This window comes from Sabethes cyaneus, chromosome 2 (assembly GCF_943734655.1).
Source record: "Sabethes cyaneus chromosome 2, idSabCyanKW18_F2, whole genome shotgun sequence".
In the NCBI taxonomy this organism is placed as follows: domain Eukaryota; kingdom Metazoa; phylum Arthropoda; class Insecta; order Diptera; family Culicidae; genus Sabethes; species Sabethes cyaneus.
Window position 1 is genome coordinate 96,945,486 of NC_071354.1, and position 17,597 is coordinate 96,963,082.

At 40.9% G+C, this 17,597-nt stretch overlaps 1 protein-coding gene across 4 annotated transcripts in view; it reads left to right on the plus strand.

Moving 5' to 3' along the window:
- The window catches only part of LOC128738421 (spectrin beta chain), a 57,485-nt gene extending 40,285 nt beyond the window's left edge, over nt 1–17,200 (plus strand). Inside the window, exons 3-12 of one of the 4 annotated variants that reach the window (XM_053833522.1) lie at nt 72–397; nt 457–6,043; nt 6,103–6,299; nt 6,369–6,558; nt 8,583–8,678; nt 8,945–9,130; nt 9,512–9,621; nt 12,687–12,853; nt 12,921–13,103; nt 14,787–17,200. In XM_053833522.1, coding sequence (XP_053689497.1) covers nt 72–397; nt 457–6,043; nt 6,103–6,299; nt 6,369–6,558; nt 8,583–8,678; nt 8,945–9,130; nt 9,512–9,621; nt 12,687–12,853; nt 12,921–13,103; nt 14,787–14,790 — 7,046 coding nt within the window. In that variant the 3' untranslated portion in view covers nt 14,791–17,200. The remainder of the gene's footprint in view (nt 1–71; nt 398–456; nt 6,044–6,102; nt 6,300–6,368; nt 6,559–8,582; nt 8,679–8,944; nt 9,131–9,511; nt 9,622–12,686; nt 12,854–12,920; nt 13,104–14,786) is intronic. The other 3 variants (XM_053833524.1, XM_053833525.1, XM_053833526.1) reach the window with 3 other exon arrangements.
- Nucleotides 17,201–17,597: the final 397 nt, after the last annotated feature.

The following is a 17,597-nucleotide window of genomic DNA, read 5'->3' on the forward strand; positions in this document are numbered from 1 at the left end:
TGTGCGCTTGCCTTGCCCTCCGAGCCAAAAACTAGACCTACCTAATAAATCTGTCTTGTTTTCTTTTTCAGAGGAACGTGAGAGTGTTCAGAAAAAGACATTCACAAAATGGGTCAATTCGCATCTGGTGCGGGTCAACAGTCGAATAGGCGACCTGTACGTTGACATGCGAGATGGCAAAAATCTAATTAAACTGTTGGAAGTGCTATCCGGCGAGCGCTTGCCGAGGCCGACGAAGGGTAAAATGCGTATCCACTGCCTAGAAAATGTAGACAAAGCGTTGCAGTTCCTGCGCGATCAGCGCGTCCATTTGGAGAACATTGGTTCGCACGATATTGTCGATGGCAACGCCAGTCTAAATCTAGGTCTGATTTGGACCATCATTTTGCGATTCCAGGTAAGCCCAGTTGTTAAATTCCAAAATAAGTTTTGAATCTATCAATCTGAATTTTCCAGATTCAAGACATTACAATCGAAGAAACTGACAACAAAGAAACGAAATCCGCAAAAGACGCCCTGCTGCTCTGGTGTCAAATGAAAACTGCCGGTTATCACAACGTGAACGTGCGTAATTTTACCACTTCCTGGCGGGATGGTCTTGCATTCAATGCAATCATTCACAAACATCGTCCGGACCTGATTCAGTTTGAAAAGCTGACAAAGAACAATCCTATCCAAAACCTGAACAATGCATTCAACGTTGCGGAAGAGAAGCTTGGACTGACCAAGCTGCTCGATGCGGAGGATGTGTTTGTGGAGCACCCGGACGAGAAGTCCATCATCACCTATGTCGTGACGTACTATCACTATTTCAGCAAGCTGAAACAGGAGACCGTACAGGGCAAACGTATCGGCAAGGTGGTAGGTATTGCTATGGACAACGATCGTATGATCAACGAGTATGAATCGCTTACCAGTGAGTTGCTGAAGTGGATCGAGGTGACAATCGTTCAGTTGGGTGATCGACAATTCGCAAATTCGTTGGTTGGTGTACAACAGCAACTGGCACAGTTCTCCAATTATCGAACGGTTGAGAAGCCACCGAAATTCGTAGAGAAAGGCAATTTAGAAGTGTTGCTATTCACTCTTCAATCCAAAATGAGAGCGAACAATCAAAAACCGTACACTCCAAAGGAGGGTAAAATGATTTCTGATATCAACAAAGCTTGGGAGCGCTTGGAGAAGGCTGAACATGAACGGGAATTAGCACTCCGAGAAGAGCTTATCCGACAGGAAAAGCTAGAACAATTGGCTGCGCGTTTCAACAGAAAAGCAACCATGAGAGAAACCTGGCTATCGGAAAATCAACGTTTGGTCAGCACGGACAATTTCGGATTCGATCTGGCGGCCGTTGAAGCTGCTGCCAAGAAGCATGAAGCAATTGAGACCGATATTTTCGCCTACGAGGAACGAGTTCAAGCTGTTGTGGCAGTTTGTAATGAGTTGGAGGCCGAAAAGTATCATGATATTGAACGTATCGCTGCTCGTAAGGAAAATGTCCTGCGCCTGTGGAATTATCTGCTTGAACTTCTGCGGGCCAGACGAATGCGACTGGAGTTCTCCATTCAATTGCAGCAAAACTTCCAGGAAATGATTTATATTCTGGACTCGATGGAGGAAATCAAGCAGCGTCTGCTAACCGACGACTATGGCAAGCACTTGATGGGTGTCGAAGACTTGCTACAGAAGCATTCTCTGGTCGAGGCTGATATAAACGTACTCGGTGAACGAGTTAAGCAGGTTGTCCAGAACTCGCAGAAGTTTTTGGGCGACGAAGAAGGCGGTTACAAACCTTGCGACCCAGCGATCATTGTCGATCGTGTTCAGCGTTTGGAAGATGCCTATGCAGAGTTATGCAAACTTGCTGTCGAACGTCGATCTCGGCTGGAAGAGAGTCGCAAGCTGTGGCAGTTCTACTGGGATATGGCCGATGAAGAGAACTGGATCAAAGAAAAGGAGCAGATTGTATCCACTGACGAGATTGGTCATGATTTAACAACGGTAAATCTGTTGTTATCTAAACACAAAGCCTTGGAGAAGGAAATCAATTCTCACGAACAACAGTTGATGGCTGTTAGCACAGTCGGAGACGAACTGGTTCGCCAAGGGCACTTTGGAGCGGATCGTATCGATGAACGTCTTAAAGAGATTCTGGCTATGTGGAACAATCTGCTTGACCTGACGGTTTCGCGTCGCAAGCGGCTTGAAAATGCCGTCGATTACTTCCAGCTGTTCGCCGATGCTGATGATGTGGACAACTGGATGCTAGACGCCTTACGTCTTGTTTCTTCCGAAGATGTTGGCCGAGATGAAGCAAACGTACAAAGTTTGTTGAAGAAGCACAAAGACGTTGCAGATGAGCTGAAGAATTACGCCGAAACTATCGAACAGTTGCATACCCAGGCTAAGAATTTGATCCTCAACGAACCGGAACAACAGAAAGTCCAGGAACGCCTTGCCGCCATCGACGCCCGTTACAGAGAACTTATGGAACTGGCTAAACTTCGTAAGCAACGGCTGTTGGATGCTCTTAGTCTGTATAAACTCATTTCGGAGAGCGACGGCGTAGAACAATGGATTGGCGAGAAAGAACGCATGTTGCAGACTATGATTCCAGGAAAGGACATCGAAGATGTAGAAATAATGAAGCATCGCTACGACGGTTTCGACAAGGAAATGAATGCAAACGCTTCTCGTGTAGCAGTTGTCAATCAGCTCGCACGTCAGCTGTTGCATGTTGAACATCCAAACTCCGAGGAAATCATTGAGAAGCAGAATCATCTCAATCAAAGCTGGTCTAAATTGCGCGATCAGGCCGAGAGTAAGCGCGACGAGTTGAAGTCGGCTCATGGAGTACAGACGTTCTACATTGAATGCCGTGAAACCGTATCCTGGATTGAAGACAAGAAACGTATTCTCACAGAAACAGACAGTCTGCAGATGGATTTGACCGGTGTAATGACACTGCAGCGACGATTGAGCGGCATGGAACGTGATCTGGCTGCAATTCAAGCCAAGCTGACGGCTCTTGAAAGCGAAGCTGACGCAATCGAAGGTGAACATCCAGAGGAAGCTGCTTTGATCCGCGAAAGAGTGGCCCAGATTCAAGTCATATGGGAACAGTTGACACAGATGTTGAAGGAACGTGACTCAAAATTGGAAGAGGCAGGTGATTTGCATCGTTTCCTGCGTGATTTGGATCACTTCCAGACCTGGTTAACCAAGACACAGACAGATGTAGCATCAGAAGACACCCCAACTTCCTTACCAGAAGCTGAAAAACTACTGAATCAGCACCAGAGTATTCGTGAAGAGATCGACAACTATACTGAGGACTACACTAAGATGATGGAGTATGGCGAAGGACTTACTTCCGAACCAACACAAACCGAAGATCCACAGTACATGTTCTTGCGAGAACGATTGAAGGCTCTCAAGGATGGCTGGGAAGAACTGCACCAGATGTGGGAGAACCGTCAGGTTCTGCTTTCGCAGAGCTTGGATCAGCAGTTATTCAATCGTGACGCCCGTCAAGCTGAAGTGCTGCTAAGCCAACAAGAGCATGTCCTCAGCAAGGATGATACGCCAGTTAATCTGGAACAGGCTGAAAACCAACTGAAGCGTCACGAGGCTTTCCTCACTACAATGGAAGCCAATGACGAAAAGATCAACACTATTATGCAGGTTTCGGAGCAGTTGGCTGAGAAACACCACTTCGATTCGGAAAAGATTGGTAAGCGGGCAGAAAGCATCGTTCACCGACGCGATGACAATCGCAATCGTGCGATTGAACTGCACGAAAAATTGAAGAATCAGGTCAAACTACATGAATTCTTGCAAGATATTGAAGAACTGACTGAATGGGTGCAGGAGAAATACATCACTGCACAGGATGACACTTACCGTAGCGCCAAGACCGTCCATAGCAAATGGACCCGCCACCAGGCATTTGAGGCAGAAATTGCTGCAAATAAAGAACGCTTGCATGAGGCACAGAAGGCGGCTCAGGAGTTGATGGTGGAGAAACCAGAATTTAAGGAAATAATCGAACCCAAGCTCCAAGATTTGGCTAAGAACTTTGACGAACTCGAAACTAGCACCAAAGAAAAGGGTGCTCTTCTATTTGACGCTAAGCGCGAAGTTATCGTCCAACAGAGCGTAGATGATATTGATTCATGGATGGATGATCTCGAGAAACAAATCATCAATACGGACACCGGCAGTGATCTGACCTCAGTAAACATTTTAATGCAAAAGCAGCAGGTCATTCAAACACAGATGGCTGTAAAGGCTCGTCAGGTAGAAGAACTCGAGAAGCAAACGGAGGTTCTCACCAAGACCGTTCCTCAGGATGTCGTAGAACCGATCGTGGAAAAGAAACAGGCCGTCCACGACAGATTTGAAAAGATCAAAGCTCCATTGCTCGAACGTCAACGCCAGCTTGAGAAAAAGAAGGAAGCCTTCCAATTCCGTCGTGATGTTGAGGAAGAAAAATTGTGGATTGACGAAAAGATGCCATTGGCAAATTCCCAGGAGTACGGTAACTCATTGTTCAATGTGCATGTGTTGAAGAAGAAGCACCAATCGCTGAATACCGAAATCGATAATCATGAACCGCGAATAATGACTATCTGCAATAACGGTCAAAAACTGATCGATGAAGGACATGAGGATGCCTCTCAGTTTGCTGATCTAATCAGTCAGCTAACACAAAAATGGCAGGAGTTGAAGGATGCGATCGATAATCGACACAAACAGCTGGACCAGTCAGAAAAGGTACAACAATACTTCTTTGATGCCGCCGAAGCGGAATCATGGATGAGCGAACAGGAACTTTATATGATGGTAGAAGATCGGGGTAAGGACGAAATCTCCGCACAGAATTTGATGAAAAAACATGAAACACTTGAGCAATCGGTTGAAGACTACGCGGACACAATCCGACAGTTGGGCGAGACCGCACGTCAGTTGACTACCGAGCAGCACGCATACAGTGACCAGGTCTCAGTGAAACAATCTCAGCTTGACAAACTTTATGCAGGATTGAAGGACTTGGCTGGTGAACGTCGTGCTCGTTTGGATGAAGCTTTACAACTATTCATGCTGAACCGAGAAGTGGATGATCTTGAACAATGGATTGCCGAACGTGAGCTGGTTGCAGGATCACATGAACTTGGTCAAGATTATGATCACATCACATTGCTATGGGAACGATTTAACGAATTTGCCCAAGACACAGCGACTGTTGGAAGCGAACGTGTAGCCAAGGCAAACGGTATTGCAGATGATCTAATTCGTGCTGGACACTCGGATAGTGCAACGATAGCCGAATGGAAGGATGGTCTGAATGAATCCTGGCAAGATCTGCTAGAGCTGATTGAAACCAGAAAGGCCATGCTTGCAGCATCCCGTGAGTTACATAAGTTCTTCCACGATTGTAAGGATGTTCTCGGTCGCATCATTGAAAAACAGCATGGAGTTTCCGATGAACTTGGTCGTGATGCTGGTTCAGTATCAGCGCTACAACGCAAGCACCAGAATTTCATCCAGGACCTTATGACGCTTCACTCGCAAGTACAGCAAATCCAGGAAGAATCTGCAAAACTTCAGGCAGCTTATGCAGGCGAGAAGGCACGAGAAATCACCAACCGAGAGCATGAGGTTCTCGCCGCTTGGGCCAATTTACAAGGCATGTGTGATGCTCGCAAGAACAAACTGGCAGACACGGGAGATTTGTTCAAGTTCTTCAATATGGTCCGTACATTGATGCTTTGGATGGAAGATGTGGTACGGCAAATGAATACATCCGAAAAGCCACGTGATGTTTCCGGCGTTGAACTGCTAATGAACAACCACCAGAGTTTGAAGGCAGAGATAGACACACGTGAGGATAATTTCACCGCATGCCTGGCTCTCGGAAAGGAACTGTTAGCAAGAAACCACTACGCTTCTGCAGACATTAAAGAACGCCTGCTTCAATTGACCAATAGTAGAAATGCACTGCTGCACCGATGGGAGGAACGCTGGGAGAATCTTCAGCTGAGTAAGTTTACAACTCATTAAAAAACTAATCTATCTTTCTAATGTTTTTATTGGTATCAGTTCTTGAGGTATATCAGTTTGCCCGCGATGCTGCTGTTGCCGAGGCTTGGCTTATTGCACAAGAACCGTATCTAATGTCAACCGAGTTGGGACACACGATTGACGAAGTCGAGAACTTGATTAAGAAACACGAGGCATTCGAAAAATCTGCTGCAGCACAAGAAGAACGTTTCAGTGCTTTAGAGCGATTGACAACGGTAAGTTGAGCCAAAGGTTCCGTTGCGTGTTACAATTAATAATGGTTCTAATTTTATTTTCACTTGTAGTTTGAGCTCAAAGAAATGAAGCGTCGCCAGGAGGCAGCGGAAGAAGCAGAACGCCAACGTTTACTGGCCGAAGCTGAGGCTAAAGCTGCAGCAGAGGCAGAAGCCGAAGCGGCACGACAGGCTGAAGCGGCCGCACGAGATACGGCCGATGCACCAGGTTCGCCACATTCCACGAAAGAGCAAGAATCAGGTATATTATCAATTTGTTTGCCATAAACCAACACATTAAGCTGATCCTGTCCTGCCAAAAGATAATCATAACATTACTGACGCTACTAAGCTTTTGTCAATTGAAATGTGTACAAGTAACTCAACTTAGATCTGAGAGCCTTATGTTTTGTTTTTAATTTTGTATATCAAATACAACCTGCTGCTCACTCCACCGCCTTTCTTCAATACTGCTCTCTCATTATCCCATTATATTGATTATATCAGCATTTATTTAATCACACTAACACCAACTATCTTACACATGCTGCCAAAATCACCATCAAATTGTAATCAAAATTGTAACTGACCAAACTTTACCGCGTTAACCTTATCAAAAAAATAACTGCTACTACTACTACTGCTGCTACTACTACTACTACTTAACCAGTCACTATGCGAGCCACTTCACCTGTAGAAAAAGAAAGACCTATTTCCCAGCCAGGTACTTATTGACCTTACTAGCATTTAACAATATCAGGCCATACTATAGTTTAAAACAAAAAAAAACTTTAGGTTGTTGATTGGCTTTTCTTATTCTTTCGCTTTCAACCATTTGTTTTTACATCGTTAAAAATATTTGTTTCGCTTTTTAGACGTACCTACATAATGAACTCTTCCTACTTTTCCGTAGGATATGGTGTTTGTCTACTATTTGCTCTGTTGCTGTCATATGCGCTTAAACTATGCTGTCTATAGTCTTAAACTGCACGTTTAGTTTTGAACACGATCACACAGTTTTGGGGATACTTCTGAAAACATGATAAAGTTTGGCTTCCAATAAACATTTGCTCACGCACAAAAGATTATCGGGTTATGTATGAAGTGCTCCACATCCGATCTATTTGGTTTTACATTTAAACAATATGCGACCTGCTGTGTTTGTAGTTCGTTCAGTTGTTAATTGATAGTTCTGTTGTGTGGTGTCCGTGCCAAGATCGCTAAATTCGAGAGGGTTCCTTCCTACCCTGATCGTTGCCACCTGCGCGGAATTGAATCCCTAGAACGCAGAAGGTTCATTGCATCTTCGCTGCTTAGATCTTCGTTTCCGAGATTGATGCACCTGAAATACTACGGCAGCTCTATTTTGATGCTCCCGAAAGAATCACCCCTATTCTGTATTTCGAACGAATATTTATTTCGTTCGACCTGTTTCGAACGAAATGTTTTGCTCATTTCATTTTGCTGGCAGAAATTTCGTTCGAAAAACCAATCCGTTCGAAATATAGAATAGCGGTGAGTGACGCGACAACGCACCTTTAGTTAAAATTATCGAATCGTCAAATTCTACCCAAAAATTAAAAATTTCGCCAAGTGGTTGTTGTTTTTGAGCATTATTAAAACATTAGTTTGAGCAAATTTTGGTTGCCTAAGATTATATCGTGCGTTCTTTTTTGACATGTACATGTACATGTATATAATAGGTCGAGCATCAAGGTTTTGGGTTTTTTATAGTCACTCACTGATGTTCTCACACCTAAATAGAGGGTGAAACATCGATAGTCACATGTCGACGAATCTAGCTCTGTGATTTCTGTGCAATGGATTATCAAAATAATAGCAAATTATCAGTGTCGAAACATGGGAAGTCCGCAAAACAATATTACTAATTAAAGTTTTTCAAGAATAAATTTTGTAGAGAAGGTGGAGCACATTAATGCAATAGTTGAATCATAGCCTGAAAACATCTGTTTATTTCAAATCACTATTGGTGTGGAGCACAATTAATTATGCATTTATCGGGATTATACTTTAAATTACGTATTTAAAGTTGCTGCATTGCTTGTGTTTTTTCGGTAATCATTCTCATTTCATAGCTCGCATGATAAAACTTAGATGCTTAGAAAAGGTGGTTGGTTTTCAGGTAAGCTAGTAATAAGTAAGTATTTAGCAAATACGCTTTTTAACCGCTTCTATTATAGTTTCGTTTTGTATTTATTAATTAATAAGGCATGTTTTGTTTTATTTCATACAATTAACGTGGTTCTATGGAACGATAATGTATAGTGCATGCAAAACCTAGACCTGGCAGTGTGAGCTTGCCTGCGCAAGTTCCAAGAACAACTAGTTCAAGAACGGGTACGGTGCCTAAATATGCCTCCAGTAAGTATCGGTTCAGGGTTTCTATTTTGCCGTTATCGGCAACTCAATATTGGATCGGTCAGCGCTAATTACTCTACTTATGGAAATAAACATTAGTCGGTGCTGGAAATCAATTGGCGGTTCCATAAAAAATGTTGAAATTTCAATTTCTGTGTTGTGCGTTTTTGTGTCATCTTTTATTTTATTTTTACTTTGTGCCTGTCTTTGAACATCTCATCATTCAATGCTCTATGCTAATACAAACACAAAAAAAATGTGTCAAATAGCTGGCACTGATACACCCAGCACCAGTACTCCGAGGAGGCACTCAGCGACACCTAAAGAGCGATCTGCGAGTACTGCCAGCGCTTCTGCATCGAAAATCAGCCGAAGATCTCGTTCTAAGAGTCCATTCCGGAGTTTCCGCTGGAAACGCGGAAGCTCCAAAGCCGAAGTATCCGACGACGAAGGAGGTATTGCATTATTTGTTTTATTCTTGCACTGTTGCGCTCATTCGTAATATTTGTTCATATCCATTTTGTAAAAGTCAATATGTTCTGCATGATATGTATGTACGTTTAGAACTAGTAGATTTTTGCAGTGTGTAGCTTTCCAATCATTCATCGGTTCTGTGCGAATGCAAATAATTTTTCTCAGCAGCAGAAGTAGATAAACACCGGAATTAAGTTTTGTTCAAATACGAACCAATACGATCAGTTTCTATAAGCAGTCTTTGTCTAATTAAAAAAGTATGAATTTTATATCTCTAGTTGGCCTTCAATACTTTAAATCTGAAAATTTTATCCTATCTGCCATACAGTAAATTAATCTTACTTTTATTTAATTTTGATTAGATCGCCCGAGTCCGGGAGGTACTGATGAGGGTGTTCAGGAAGGTATTCTAACCCGGAAACATGAATGGGAATCGACTACTAAGAAGTCAACCAACAGGTCTTGGGACAAGGTAAGATTTTTGTTAGTAGTTATTATTTACTAGCTGATTGCCCGATCTAACTCGGGGCCCCTTTGCCTCAGCTACTTGTACATCTGTTATTGTAACAAAAGTTCTCAGGATGCCAGAAACAAAACCCTCTCTCTTCATTTGAATGAGTCTATAACGTTTGTCAGCTTCCCTTCTGTTGTCCTCCAGCCACTTGTAAATCTGTCTTCTTTTCGATAATCTATATAAAGCGAGACAAAACCTTTTTTACGTTTTAAACCCCCCCTTTTCAGTGGCCATCATGTTCTACTCTTTTAGAAATCCCATCTTGTCATACAGCCACTTGTACAATTGCTGTCGTTCCTAATGCAAGGAAAACGCATCCCTTAATCCTTTTGAAGCCTCCTGCCCCCTTGTAAGAGACTGCCCCGTTTTTGTCAACCCTTCTGCGGTAATTCTTCTATGTCAAACAACATGTGTGCCAAGTTTGATGAAAAACCTTCCAGGCGTTCTGGAGTTATGGTGCAACATACATTCATACTCTTGTTCCTCATCCCCTGTTGGCTCTCTTCCAGCCAACCTCCTATAACGGAATAGAAATCCTTTTTTCCATACATAACTCCTCGGGAACCCCTGAGAAACCCCACCCTCCTCTGTTAATCCCCTCCATAACCCCTCCACTTTCTTGTCTCACAGCCCCTTGCGCAACTGTCATTGAACTAAATGCAAGAGAAACGTCGCCATTTTTACTTATTTAAATCTCTACCCCTTGGTAGGAACCACCGCTACCCCCCCTTAGTCAACCTTCCAATGTTGATTCCCTAATGTCAAAGAACATTTGTGCCAAGTTTGGTGGTAAACGGCCATGGCGTTCTTGAGTTATGGCGGAACATACATACAAATAGATTTAATTGGCTTTCCATCTTACGACATGACCTGCTAAAAACATTCTTCCAATTTTCTTGGTTTGGCTACTGCTTATCAAATTTTTGAACATCGTGTACTCACCGCCAAATTTCGCGCCATCTGGTCTAACCTCCTTGATGAAGTTTCCTTCTTACTCCATATCAGGTATGAAGCCTGAATCTCAAAACGGTCATTGGCTTTATAAACCATGTAACCATGTGAGGAACGTGCTGCTCGAGTCAAAGATGCTGATACCTGATAACCATGAGTACCGATTTGGGGCACATGATTACATTTATCTGGCTTAATTCCATTAATGGGTATGATCGGTCCGTAAACTGTGATACAGCAATCGGGGCCTGCCACAAAAGACGATCATTAGGGCTGAGCCAGCGCTAGGATCAAACAGCGTTGGAGCGAACGAGAAAGATAACATTCTGAAAATCTTGAACGTTTCTTAAATAACGCTACAACATAGTTTTTCGAATACATCATTATGTGTAAAACCCGTACCTGATATGATATGTCACTACAGTTGGGTATTCGAAACCATCTAATAAAAGTGCGCTCTCATTGAAAGTTTTGCTATGTCTTTTTTTTCTCTCTAGTGCCTGGCTTGACTTTAAGACTGGCGCAGACCGGCCTTTTAACCCAATGCCCTTCTGGCATACAAAACCACCTCCTTGATCTCTGTACTCCTGACACCACCGGACACCACCTTCACAGGGTAATTGTCCATCATTCTTGCAACATACTCTGCACACTGTATTCATACAGTCTTAGTCATTCATGATTCATACTTCGTTCTTCTATAGTGCATTCACAGATACTCCTCGACCATTGTCTGTCCACGTTTCAAACCGGTAGATAACAATCGGTTTAATGAACGTTTTGTACTGGGTATACTTTATTCTATTCAACGGAAATTGCTTGTGAAGTCTATAATAAGCACGACTGATGATCCGCTGATGATATGCCTTCCATTCTCACAGCTGGTGGCGCTGTCCGCGATCACCGAAAAGTTGAGGTAGTGAAACTCATCAATTACCCCGAACTTATCGTTCTATCGTTAAGGAGCGCTACTAATAGCACTATGTTAAACAGCAGGCAAGAGAGATCATCACAAGCCCCCCGTGGGATTCATATGAACCTGCCAATTCTCCATACCCACACCGCGCTGCTTACCATTCATTGTAGCCTTAGTCAGTCTGATCAGCTTCCCGGAAATTCACGACCTTTTTGCAGGCTTTGTCGCAGTTTCAAGATTCGGTGCGTCGTTGACCGTCCTTCAACAAAACCGGCCTGATAGCTTTCCACAAATCAGTTCGAAATTAGTGAGAGTCGGCGGTAGATGTTTCGGGTGAGCGCTTTAAGGTCATGATTCTCTGCCGTGGTGCTATTCAGGCGTTCGACGAAATGCTGCTTCCACCTTTCAGTCACCTCACGATCGTCCTTCAAGATACAATTTTATTCATCCTGACATACGGCATAAAGCTTTGCAGGATGCGTGGGTTTCTGGTAGAAAATTTGCATTTTGATGGTGTTTGAACAAACTCCTAGACGGTCTTCGTTCACCTTACCTCACTTCTCTCACACGCCCTATTCTCACAGTCACCCTCACCTCACCTAACAGGCCCCATTTGATTTGTACAGTCTCCCAGGTAGTGGAGTCACCTAGGTGACTCTCGGAATCGTAAATTGTGCTCTCACTCAAAAAAATTAGGTGAGGTGACTGTGAGAATAGGGCCCCTGATCGACCTGGGCAGTTACCGTATTCACATCACATTCACATTCAAATAAAAAAAAAAAGATTCCTGAATGTATGTGCCGTTGAACCCTTCCAGAATATATCTTGCAACACGTCGAATTTACCGCCTTTCAATACGTTGAAGAGCACTCGTATGCTCTCTTGGAAGCTGAGAGATCGGCAGTTTCACATCTTGAGTTTCCAATATACCGTCCGTTTTCGTCCGATTGTTCAGATCAGAATTTCCTTGTTCTTTGTTCTTTGCCGTTGGAAGGTCATCGCCGACAGCACTTTTTTTTTGAATCCCACACTGATATCTAACATGAAATTCAAACGCCGTTTTGAGCCGCTCCTAATATGGAGAACAGACGCTCAGAAATCGTTCCTTGTTGTTAGTTAGCTAAACTTAAAACGTAATGTTGAATTCATATTTCAGGTCTACTCTGTCGCGCGTAATGGTCGTTTGGCATTTTTCAAGGATCAGAAATCATCCAAATCCGTACCGGAGCAGACGTTCCGTGGTGAACCGCCACTGGAGCTGAAGGGAGCTCAAATCGAAATCGCCACAGATTACACCAAGAAGAAGCATGTGTTCAGAATAAAGTACGTAAACCGACGGGTTTGCATAGATGAGGTTTAGTTTAATAACGTGATCATTTTCCAATTTCAGATTGTCGAATGGCGGAGAATTCCTGCTGCAGTGTCATGATGATGCCGAAATGAATCAATGGGTAACTGCTTTGAAAACCCAGTGCGAGCTTGACGCTAGCGGTGAAGGCCGTTCGTTAACGCTACCCGCGTCATCCCAAAAGGATGAACAAAAGAGACGGTCATTCTTTACACTGAAGAAAAAGTAAATTGAATTTTACTCCTTCTTCCCCTTCAAAAGTCCATATACTCACACCAAACACACGCCCCATAAATCCACGTGCAAATATCTCTTCGCGTATATTGAAAAATTTATTTTTCGAGTTTCTTTCGCAATTATTGACAGTTTTAAACTTTTCTATCCCTCCGACAAGTTAGATGTTAATGTCTCAAAAAACGGGTGCGAGTTAATCGCAAATTTGAAAAAAAAAACTTGGTAACTTTTTCATTTTGATTTCCGTTTCGTATCATACTACAATCATCAACATACTACGTTGATTGCTTAAGCTACCGGCCGGATTTGTTTTATGTTTGCGATTTGTTGTTGTGAGATAATCAGTACCTCCATTTTTGGGTAATTGTGTTTCTTGGTTTTGGATTCCATCATAATATATCCCGTTACCATCACGTTCCATCATCCAATAAAACAAAAAAATAGCATCAGTATTGTTCTTCGAAACATTTTATTTTTCGGACTGGTGACCGGTATGAATCAATTTTTCGTTTGCTCTATTTTTGTTGTTGGCTTGTTATTAAGACAAATTTTATTTTTATAAGTTAATCGTGCTTTAGTTTTTCTTTGTTAACCGGTAACAAAAACACCCAACGGAACAATACTCTTCTTCTGCAGATAAGACCCTATAGTTTAGTCACTTTTTACACACCACGATCACTGTAGAATCAACTTTGAGTTCACTTTATAATTTATTACATTTGCACAATTTCAAGCCATTAATCATTTTAGGACTAATTTTCTTGTGTGCTGCATGTTGTTTAGTTTTCTTTAAAATGCTTTGTATTAAAATTGGTAGTAAGGGTTCGTCCGTATAGCACGAATGTAAGTAAATGCGATATAAAAATGGACTAATTTCGAAACAATCGGGAGTTTCAAAATGGTCGACGTAAAATCTGAAAGCAAGTTAATGCAATTTACAGATAAATATTTTTTCTTTCGTACCTACTTCGTATGCTCTATAAGTAAAATTATTGAATTCAAAGTAGTGTGAAATCGGGCTAATACATTCACTGTTAGAATATATCTACCTAGCTGCTCTTAACTAGGGTATTTATCAAGATTATCGTACATGTTTGGGTCGAAAGTCCTCGGAAATCCGTGAAATTTTCTGCACGGTTAAGACCCTCTCTTCGCGACGTGTCCGACTCACCATAGCCTCCCGGCACCTACGTCCCAGACAGGGATAGAAGTTGCTGGATAAGAACATGAAAACCACTATCTATTCAGCCGTGTACCGTTTTCGTTTCTATATCCACTAAATATCTTCATGAAAAAAATAATAATTTTTTGAAACCTATTGGACGATTTTGTGCGATAATTTTGAGCAATGATTACTTGATAAACTAAAAATCAACTAATCGTTTTGACGGTGTTTAATTTCACATCGTCAATTGAATTCATGTCGGTAAGCTCAGCTATACTATAAGTAAATTTGTATAGTAAGAAAATACATGATTTTTTTTTGGTTTTAATAAGACTTGCTCTACCTTCAGTTGCTCAAACGGTATTAAAAATCTAAGTTTAAAAAACGCATTTGCATTTGTGCTCGCCGTTCACGACCAAAATAACAATTTAGAATTGCAAAACATCAAAATTATATAATCTTTAATTGTACCTCTTTCTTCTTTTTCATTTTCTTTCATTTAATTACAGTTAAAAACTTTACAAAAACATACATGATCCGATATTCGACACATCCACGCAAAAAAGCTTGAGAAGTGATCAACAAAATCTGTACTAAACCCAATTGGACGACCTTCTTCTGTTTTAATTAGTTAATAGTAACAAACGACGAGGTTATGTACGTACTCTTCACCACAGCTACAAAAAACAGGCAACCTAAGCGCAACATTTGGAGGCGTCAGCAAGCTGTGAACCATGATAGTAATGACTAGTATTTTGATTTAACGTGAACGTTTCAAATTACACCCGTCAGGAATGACGCTACAAACGTCGATGACTGACGTCGACACAGTCCAGTGAATAACTGCAACTGCATATAGCGAAAACATTTCATTGCAATCAATTTTATCAATGTTAAGTGATTTTGGGATCTTCTCACTTTCACGGAAATTCATCCATCATTGTCACATCGTAACGCGCGAGTAATAATAATAGGCTATCTTTCGAGTACCTATCGATTATAAGAACTTTGCAAAATGAACAGCGTCTTCGCAATACAAGTTAGAACTTTAAAAAATACAAAAAAAAACAATGTTAAGATAAGTGTAACTAAAGTCGTTGTCGAATTAAGAACACTTTAAACAAAGTAACGCTCTGCTAAAGCTGATTTGGAACCAAAATGAAAATTCCTACATGTGTAAGAACGTGACGAAAAGATTAATTTTAACTACAAAATTTGTATAGCAAATAGTCTCTATAAAATAAAACTTTTATTTATTTTATATTATTGAACGTTGAGCAAACCTTTTATTGAATATTGAACCCACTTCTTCGGTTTCGTTTCGCGAGAAAAGAAATTTGAAGAACCATTGGTACAATCAAGCGGATACGAACACACGAACGAGCTGCTATATTTTGCCGTCATGACAAGGGAACAAAGTTTGGAATTATTAAGTTCATTTTTTTCCCTGTAAAGCTACACGAACTTGTGCACTTAGATTGAAATTTCGCTGATAAAATACTAAAACGTTTATTTAGGGCATAAATGTGTTCAACCGCTTAGTATGTCATCAAGCTTGCCGATAGAAAATAGCATGCGTTTAAAGTTGCTTTATCCAATGAATAAGTTTTATGCCTATGACACACTTTTCAAAGTACTACTACGCAATTCGTATGCACAATAGAATAATTAGAACAGAATGCATCACTGTGAGGGAGTTTGATTGGGTTTTCTAAGTGAAGAAGAAAACACCTTTCGGTTTTCTTTTACACAGAGAAGGAAAAGAAACAGTTAACGTTGCATAATGGTTACTGTCACTTTTAAATTCATTTCATTTAGGGCTTAAGTTGACATCAGTAAATGAAAAAAATAGTCTATAGCTACTTGTCTTCTAGAGATACAAACAAAAATAATTCGGCCGATGCAATTTAAGATTTTGGAAAAGCTGTGAATGAAAGTGGTGAAATAAAAAGTAAAAAAAGTATGTTAAAGTTTCAACATCGGCCCTTTATTTGTTAATAGACTAAGAACAACGCTGAATAAAAATTGTAATTGCAATATTATAGGAACTGAAATCCATTTCAGTCTTTCGTCAAATAAAATATAATTGTTTTGCGGGAATAAACAAAATCTGTAAGAATTATTTTGTTTATTTATAGCTTGTACTGCACATTATTTATTTCAAAACTATCTAATTAAGTAAGTGCGACCCACAAACGGAGCAGCGTTGATGCAACAAAGCATACAAAATTTACTATATTATATTACAATGCTATGTAAGGAACAATTTGTTTTATACAGCAAAATTATATAATCAATCAAGTATATTTTTAAACTGCCAGCTTATGAGTAAACACAAAAGAATAAAAGTATATTACCTTAAATTACTAGGTTGTTTTACTTCCGCGCAAAAGAAAACGGAAAAAAGAATGCATACCGCTAACATTAGAATAATAAAGTTTGTGAGAACATTTGTAGCTTTTAGTAATAATACGAAACGAATACAAACGTGAAATATCGTCACAAGTTTGAAAGTGCACTTGGCCTTGAAAATGGGATGATCTAACTTGTGCATCAATCAGATAAAATTGATCAATCGCATCTTACATCGGGCAGCGTTCCGGAAGCAGCTCTCATGAAATCATCATCTAACTTAGCATCATTACTTCGCTACACACGATCATTCTGAAAAGCTTCAAGTGCGTCCAATTTTCGCTAGCTGCAGTTTCCTTGGAAAACAAATTAAATATTCTAAGATTAAAGATATATTTACATCCACAATTTACCTTTATTTTGTAGTCGTACAGTAAGATACAAGTAAAACATGTAAAAAAGCTATATATCTGAATATCAAGCTACTTTACTTGATATTAAAAGGCAAAAATCAATATTTAATTGTTATCAAAAAATAATAAATCAAGGAACGCTACTTTGAAATTTCAAAATAAAACATAATGAATAAACATGCGAATAATAGTCTTTTTTCTTTCAACGTAAAGCCATTTTGTTTAATTTAAAACCCGATCGCCGACGGTATTATCGCGAGATTTTCCATTGCTTACTCTGGGTTCCCACAAGGCAGCCATCTCGGGCCTTTGGTTTTTCTTCGTCTACTTCAACGATATCGGAAGGTTCCTATGATGGTTAGAGACTCCTCCCCCCACTAAGAATGGGGGCTCCAATACAAATCTATACCTATATATAAATGGTTTTCTGTCTGTCTGCCCGTATGTTCCTTATAGAATCGAAAACTACTGAACCGATGGCGTGAAAATTTGCATGGAGGGGTTTTTGGGGCCGGGGAAGGTTTTTATGATGGTTAGAGACCCCTCCTCCCACTA